General features: G+C 54.0%; 2 protein-coding genes across 2 annotated transcripts in view; both read left to right on the forward strand.

Annotated features, from left to right (window-relative positions):
* The window catches only part of ZNF444 (zinc finger protein 444), a 17531-nt gene extending 17433 nt beyond the window's left edge, over positions 1-98 (forward strand). Inside the window, exon 5 of the mRNA XM_034986531.1 lies at positions 22-98. Coding sequence (XP_034842422.1) covers positions 22-98 — 77 coding nt within the window. The remainder of the gene's footprint in view (positions 1-21) is intronic.
* A 6992-nt stretch (positions 99-7090) lies between these two features.
* GALP (galanin like peptide) overlaps positions 7091-8356 on the forward strand; it is a 10874-nt gene continuing 9608 nt past the window's right edge. Inside the window, exon 1 of the mRNA XM_034986452.1 lies at positions 7091-7179. The gene's annotated coding sequence lies outside the window, so the exon portion shown is untranslated. The remainder of the gene's footprint in view (positions 7180-8356) is intronic.

Consider the following 8356-nt stretch of genomic DNA (forward strand, 5'->3'; position numbering starts at 1 on the left):
CCGGCCTGGCCGCTGGGGTAGCCGCCGCCGCGCCCGCGCCGCCCGGCCCGCCCGGCCCGCCCGGCCCGCGGCCCTCCTCCTCCAGCGCCGGCTCCTGAGTCGGAACCCTGCTGTTTCCTCTGCCCTTTCCGTCCGGGCCACGCTTCCCTCTTCGGTTCTCACGGCTCCCGGGCCTTCCCACTCCGAGCAGGTGCGTCCACGAGCCGCGCCCCCCTTCCCTGTCCACCTGCCGGAGGCCCCGGGCGCAGCGAGGCGGGCCTGGTGCCCAGGAGCGGAGCGCAGGGCAGGGGCGCCAGGCGGGCCCTGGATCCAGAGGAGGCTGAAGGAAGGAGACAGGAGCTTGTCCCTAGGAGACCCCTCCCCAGCGGGGGAGAGGGAGCGGAGGGGTGATGGTCGTGACAGGATGGACCGGGCCCTGCTAGTGGGCTCCTTGGTCTCGCCCCTCTCTGCGGCCGGGAAGGCGCGTGATGGACAGAGATGCCTGCTCCTGGGAAGCACTGTGGAGACTACAGTTCACCAGCATCTGGAGAGTAATAAAGTTGTTGATGAGAGGTGCCGACCGGAGTCCCAGGTTCTGTGTAGCGGCCCCCCGCGGACTCCCCATGGCATGGGGGGCCCTGGGCACCAGTTCCTGGCCCTTGAGCCTGGAGAGGAGGTGGTGGGAGATGGGTTTCATCCAGCCCACCTGGGGGTCCAGCGGCAGGTGTCTCCACTGCTGTCTTTAGAGGCCAGAACGAGGCTCGAGGGAGGCACTGGCTTAGTGCCAGACCGACCAGGGTTCTAATCTCAGCCTGTGGCTTCCTGGCGCACGAGTCTACATCTGTGAACAGCAGTGGTCCCCACGCCCATTGCTAGAGCCTTCGTTGGAGGAGGCCCCCAAATACCAGTATCAGTAAGTCTTGGGGAACCCATTTTGCCAAGAGAAGAATCCGATCTCTTGGTGAGGATGGGGCATGAGCTTGCGGGCCGTGGGTCTGGGACCCCGTCAGAGGGGGAGGGATGGGGGTGGCTCACGGTGGAGTGCAGACCCTGGCCTGCCTCCTCAGCTCCCCCGCCCCCCGCCTTGTGCTCGGTTCAGCACAGTCCTGGGGTTCAAACGTGGTGTTTTCTCTTGAAGATGCCGTTGCGCCTGACCGGCCTAGGCCCCGGCCGCAAGGGAGTCTGGGAGGGTGACTAGCTGGACCGTCAGGTATCTGTAGCTAGAGGCCGGCTCCCCCTTCCAACACCTGTGGGGCAGAGCAGTCCCCAGACAGCCGAGGGAGGCTTGGGGGCCAGCAGCCTCAAGGAATGCCGCGCGGTGCCCTGGGCCAGCCCCCAGGTGTCAGCACCCGCCGTGTGAGACAGGTGGCAAGGGCAGGTCGGAGGTCCAGTGGAGCGGTGAATGCAGACTCCCTGCTTGCCGGCCCGAGCCCCCACACCGCCCGCGTCACGGCCGTGCCGCCGTGCCCCCGTCCAGGAGGGGGAACCGCTTGGAGAAGCCGCGTCTGCTGCTGCAGGACCTCCGGAGGCGGGGAGGGCCGGTGATAACGGGACGAACTGCTGCTGGCTGTGGGTCAGGCCCTCTGTCAGCGCCGCAATCCACCGTCTCGTTTATCAGCACAGTCCAGCGAGGCTGTCCCCATCACACAGATGGAGAGGCGGAGGCCGCAAGGGTGAGTGGCTGCGACCCCGCTGGCCCGGCGCGCGCTCATCACGCAGCGGCCGTGGCGCCTCCGCCTCCCCCGCAAACGCGGCTTTGGCTGGTGAGGCTCCGCCCCTTCTGACAAGCTCTCCCGGACCCTGGTTTCCTCTGGGGAGCCCTCGACACACACCGCCTCCGTCAGTGGGGACTGATGATGACGGTGTCCCGCACTCAGGACGCCAAGTACCCCCGAGCCCAGCTCGTGGTTAGGGTTGGCGGTCAGGTGTTTGGGGCTTCGGTGCCCGCCGGGGCGCGCACGCTTCTGGCCAGCTTCCACGTGTGTCCCACCGAGACCTGGGGGGCAGCCCCCCGACAGGAAGAAGATACGGGAAGGCTGAGACAGAAGGACCCTCCGCAAGGGCAACAGGAGGCTCGGTGCCCGCTGGTGGGGGTGCAGAGTGCTGCGGACAGGACCCCCCAGCGGCCCTCCGCCCTGCGCCCAGACTCACCGCGGCCACAGGTGTCCATCTCCCTGATGTTGCTCGGGTGGCAGCGAGTGGGAGCTACCCAAAGTCCATCCCCGGGAGAGTGGGGAAGAGGGGGTGCGCCCACATTGCTCGGGAAAAGCCCAAAACTCAGAAATAAGAACATTCAACGGTACCTCCGTATGAAATCATGCAGAGCATTAAAGTCCTTTCTGAGGGTCATCTTGTAAATGAAACCGTGACTAACAATTGTTTGGAGGCCGCCATTTAGCACTCCTGCCAAGTTGGAGGTTAACTTGCGCAAAGCTGGTTCGTGTGACTATTTTTGTTCACTCCAATAGACAAGATAGCCCCAGGCGTTAGGGTTCACTGTCCTGCGGGTCATTAACCAGTGTGGACGCAGCAGCCTTGCTCTCCCGCACTCTCCCACCAACCAGACGGTCCCGGTTCTTGCATTCCTCTTCCCAGCGAGGTCTGGCATTCTGCTGGTCGACCATGAATGAGCCAAACAAAATAGGGCTTTGCACAGACCAGCAGTGATGGGGAGCCAAGGAAGGAAGGTATGTCGATTGCAGACTCTGCATGTGAAGAGAAGCAAGCAGGTAAAACCAGTAGTGTGACCCTGCCCATTGCCACTGTGATGAGGCTGGGTCACCTCAGAGCCCCCGTGACAAGCCACCTTCTCTGCAGTCCTATCTCCATCCACCAGCACCACAGACCAGGAAGCCTGGACTGTGGTTCTGGACTTCCCTGCTTCCTTCTTAAGCGACAGGGAGCAACACTGTTGCCCGTCGCGGTCCCTGTGGGAACTTGCAGGAGGCCAGAGGCTCCAGTCGGCCATGTGGGGGTTTCCCTCCTGCGTCATCATCTTGGGGTCCTGACATAGCAGCTCTGTGGGGACCCAGTGGGGGTGAGTTGGTTTCTCCTGGGGCTCCCCTCGGCTGCTGCCTCCTCACCCCTCCCTTGTCCCCAGTTAAAGGGAGTCAGCACATCAGGTGTGAACCCCAACTCTGCCCCTTACCTATTTGTGAGGAGGTGAACCACAGGAGTGCCCTGGTCCCTCCTCATCATCGTCTCTACGGCCGGTGCCTGCTCACTGGTTCCCTGAATCCATTCTGATTTCACTTCCAAAATACACCCTGAGGCTGCTTCCTTCATCTTCATCACCCCTTGCTAAAAGCTTCCTTCCCGGCTCCCGGTGACAGCACGAGGGTGTGAGGAAGAGACGAGGAAAGGGATGGGGGTTAGCTATCGGCAAGCAAAATCAACCTAAGACAAGGTGCCCATTCTCAGACGAGTCTGGGCCTTTTCTCACCACAGTGGCAGGGTTTCGAGAGTGAGCAAGCAGAGCAGAAATGAGCAAGACCTCGTGGGGCGTAGGCTTGAAGACAGCACCTCTTACTTCCGCCAGGTCTTCTTAGCCAAAGCAAGCTGCAAGGCCAGCCCGTATCCAAGGGTGAGGAGAAAGCCCCCATGTCCTGATGAGGAAGTCGTAGAGTCTCATTGTAAACGGTTTGGATGTGGGAAGAGGTGGGGCCCCCAGTGCAATCCCTCTGGTAAAAACTCCATTTGTTCAGAAATCTCATGAGCACCTGCTGTGGCCAGGTCTGGTATCAAGTGGCCCTTGGAAACAGCAGTGAACGAGTCCGTTTCCAGCTCAGTGGATACGAACAGTCCAGGGCATGTTTGGGGGCAGACAGTGGAGACTGGAGAGTCAGGAAGGTCGGAGGAGAGGCTTAGGTGAGGCCTGGGGAAGACAGGACAGTAGAGGGAACAACCAGATCCAAGGCCCTGGGGCAGAGAAGGCCTGGTGCTGGGAGGAGGCCAGTGAGGCTGGAGCGAGGAGGGAGGGGAAGATGAGTCATGAAGGTGAAGGTCTGGGCAGATGTGAGAGCTTAATTATATTTTCAGCATGCTGGGAAGCCACTGGAAGGCTTGGGGCAGGCACTGCTTTATCCTGTTTGTATTTTAAATGCAATATTTTCGCTGTCGTGTGGAAAACAGGTGGAGGAGGGGGGAGAGGATGAAAGCAGGAGACTCAGAGGCGTTGCTCAGAGTCGATAAGATGCAGGTGAGGATGAATCCCTTCTGGGAAAAGTACAAAGTGTCTTCCACGTCCTTACTTGTGACCTTGGATCCAACCATGTCCCCTCCTTCAGTCATGCAAACGGAGATTAGTAGTACTTTGGGACATGGCTGCGTGATGGTTAAGCAAATAGGCTCCAGAGTCCAAATGCCTGGGTTTGGATCTGGTTATTTACTAGCTGTGCAATCTTGGGAAAATTACTTAACCTCTCTGAGCCTCTGTGTTTGTCATTGGTTCGGTGAGGTCAGGCGCACAATGTCCTTAGCACATCATGTGGAGTCTAGTTAGTGCCTGTGATTACTATAAATATGATTATATTTGATGAAGGCACCTTTCCACAGTGGGTCCCTTCCTAGCCTGCTTCTTTACGACGCAGTCTCAATACCTAACTGTTCTCATAACAACTCCGTGAAGATATTATTATTATTATTATTATTAAAGATTTTATTTCTTTACTTGACAGAGAGAGTAGCCGAGGGAGAGGGACAAGCAGACTCCCCGCTGATCAGGGAGCCTGAAGTGGGGCTCAATCCCAGGACCCTGGGATCATGACCTGAGCCCAAGGCAGACGCTCAACCAACTGAGCCACCCAGGTGCCCCTATTTTTATTATTTTTTTAAAAAATAATTTCTAAAGATGAGGAAATTGACAGTTGGCTACTTAGGAAGTGGCAAAGCTGGGATTCAAACTCGGGCACATCTGGTCCTGAAGCTCTCTTTCCATGTCCCTTTCTTACTTGGAAGAAACACTGAGCAGCCCCGGGAATGAGAGATGCCAGGACACTAAGGCATCAGAAGTGCTGAATTCCAGGGCGGGGAGCTAGTGAAAAGCCACTGCATATGCCCCCTTCCCATCACAGAGCCAAGGGAAAGTCTCAGATTCATCTTTTAATCTTGAGCATCAGAGGGCTTCTAGGGCAGGGGGTTCCAAATGACAATGACAAGGGGTCCGAAGAGGTTGCAGAAACAGGTGAAGGAGCTAGAGGTACCCGATAGGGACTGGTGAGGTCTTTGGTGAGCTGGCAAGAACACACTCCATCAAAAGCTGCTCCTCAGCCCCGGCTGGTGGCTGCCCACTGGAGACTTGGACCCAGTGTTTACAGACCTCCGACACATTGAGAGAAGCCAAAGATCCAGATCTTTATGTGGAATTCCTGAACTCTACACACCGGTGACTCAGCCTGCAATTCTTCCAAAACACTGCAGAGGAACCAAAACAGATGAAAAAAAAAAAAAAGAAAAACAAAGACAAGCTGACGCACCCAAAGCATGCTCAAGGGTCTGGTTGGGGCTACTCCTTTGCAACATCTGACCTGATTCCTCAGCTCACCAGTGAAGTGATGGAGTGTGACTGTCCCAAAACTACATGGCAGGGCAGTGAAATGTGAGGATGTTGGAGAGAGGGTGACTGAGTCCTTCCTTCCGGGGGTGTGGGGGTGGGATGAAGTTGTGGACACAGGAGTGGGGAACCCAGAGGTGTTGGACCAGCACTGATCTTTGGGTTATGGGCAGGAAAGGGAATGGGGTCTTAGGCACCTGGGTGGCTCAGTCGGCTGGGTGTCCGACTCTTGGTTTCGGCTCAGGTCATGATTTTAGGGTTGTGAGATTGAGCCCTGAGTTGGGCTCCATGCTCGGTGGGGGGTCTGCTTCCCCTCTGCCTTTGACCCTCCCCCCGCTCACGTGTGCTCTCTCTCTCTCAAATAAATAGAAATAAAATCTTAAAAAGAAAAAAGTCCCCAACCCCAAGCGATAGCATTACTATGTCCTTTAGAGAATTAATTGTAATCCCTTAATTTCAATCCAAGATAATGAGGAACTGGTTGAGGGACACTTTGAATATTCAGCACAATGGACAGAGGCGATTGCTCAAAGCTGAGCTCCAGGAAGGAAGGATGCATAGGACCCGACTCCCCCAAACCCATTTTTACCTCCTTTCTCAGATGGGAAGGAGAAAAACTTTCATGCAAGACTGTTTCTGAACTGTACAAGGACTTCCAGTTCACTGCTTTGTTGTGCGATGTGAAGGGATTTCTTGGTAAGATTGAAAAGATAAACATGGGTCTAAATTTTTAGACCTTAGGAGGGTTTTATGAATGCCAAATTGCTGGACTACATAGGGGGTGAGCATGGGTTTGTAGAGCTTGCCTAGCTCAAAAGGGGTAAAATTTGAATGTATATTTAGAAAGAAGTCCCTTTCTCCGTGATACACCTCAAACCATCATGGTAACCAGAGTTATTAACAAGAAAGACACAGCCCACCATGGCCGTGTCAAGGTCTTGCCCCATCTTCTTTATCATCTTTTAGCTCATTTTATTTTATTCACCCTATTTTTCAGTCTACTGTGTTGCAGACTCTGAAGGAAGGGAGCCATCCATGTAATATCTGGCGGGAGCATTCCAGGCAGAGCCCAAAGCAGCTCTCTCTCTGTCCATTGCTGTCAGTATGCTACCCGCTTTTCAATTCCACTAATATTATCCATGCCCCTACAAGGAGAGCAGAAGCTAGAGAGACACAGCCCACCCCACTAACACAAAGGAGCCCATCCTCTCCTGTGAAACCACCCCTGCACCATTTTCCACACACCCTCCGATTCAGAATCAAGGGAGGCTGACACATCTTCTGCACTCCTAAAATTTTCTGCAACTTGATATCTACTCACCTTTTGAAGGCAAAGACGTGCTTTTCCACCTTTCCCCATGCCTGCTTTTGTCGGTCATCTCCGGTGACGCTGGCCCATGAGTCAGCCACACCACCCGAGTCTGTGCCCTCGACACCGTGACGGCCACTGGCCCCACTCTGTTCTGGCTCTCCTCGGCTTTGCACAGAAACATTCTTAAGGCAGTCCACTCTGAAATTCCCCTTTCTGACCCCAGATTCCTATCCTGTCATTTCAGCATCTTGATCCTTCTGATATCACGATTCCAGCCTTACCAGCCCAACCCCCTTGAAAATCTGAGCATTCAGTGAATCCTGGGTCAGTAATTCAGGTAAGTCTTTCTCCTGCAACATCGGTGCTTAGTGCTGCCCAATGCTCTCCATAACCTCCCCCGACAACTGCAACTCTTGGATGAGATGGGTACTCCCCGTGGTGCTGCAGGAACCACAGACTTGTGCTCTCTGGCTGAAAGACAGCTGGGAAATAGACCTCAAGAACCTCAAAATGTGTATAACTTTTGACTGAGTTACCTTTCTTCTAGGATTTGAGACTAAAGAATTAATTAGACATGGGGCGCCTGAGTGGTTCAGGTAGTTAAGCATCCGACTCTTGATTTCGGCTCAGGTCATGATCTCAGGGTCGTGGGATTGAGCCCCACATCAGGCTCCACACTTGGCAGGGAGTCTACTTGAGATTCTCTCTCTCCCTCTGCCCCTCCCCCCTGCTCGTGCTCTCTCTCAAAAATAAATTTAGAAAAGAAGAATTAATCAGACGTGTAGGAATATTTATGTACTGCGATGCTCATTGCCTGCTTCATATGACTGAATGCATGCCTAACGCAGTGGTTAGGGATGCCCACCAAAGAGCCAGCCAGTCTGGTCGAAGCTTGTCTCTGTGCCCTGGGAGATGTGTGATCCTGGGCATGTTACTTCAGCTCTCAGAACCTACATTTCCCCCTCTAAAATGAGATCGTATAGTACCCGTTTTATAGGGCTGTTTCTCAGATTAAGTGAGATCCAGATACAGATGCCTGGCATAGAGTGAAGGTCTGATACAGAAGCTTTCATTTCTGTCATCCAGTTAACATTGCTCTGCAAACGTTTGTCCCATTCCCTGAACTCTGAGGAGCAGCGTGAATCTAATCTTAGATGCAAATGTCCTCTCTGACCCTCTGTGTCTTTTTCTTCCTGTCGTTTTATCTGTCCGGCCACCCATCCATGTAGATATCTAACTATGTAGCTACCTAGCCATATCTCCCATTTTTGAGTACTCCCTAATTAGCAGGCACTGTTCTAACTACTTTAAATATGAAGCCACTTAATCTTCACAAAATTCTGTGAGGAAGTTACGATTAAGGCCCTGTATTGTTACTTAGCTAGGTAATTTTCAATTATCTTTCATTTCTATCTATCATATCTGTCTATCAGTTATCTCTATCATCTATCAATGTATCATCTATCCATCCATCCATCCATTATATCTATCAGTTATCTCTATCATCTATCAAT

The sequence above is a fragment of the Mirounga leonina genome, unplaced genomic scaffold, assembly GCF_011800145.1.
Source record: "Mirounga leonina isolate KUSES-001 unplaced genomic scaffold, KU_Mleo_1.0 Mir_376, whole genome shotgun sequence".
Classification (NCBI taxonomy): Eukaryota; Metazoa; Chordata; class Mammalia; order Carnivora; family Phocidae; genus Mirounga; species Mirounga leonina.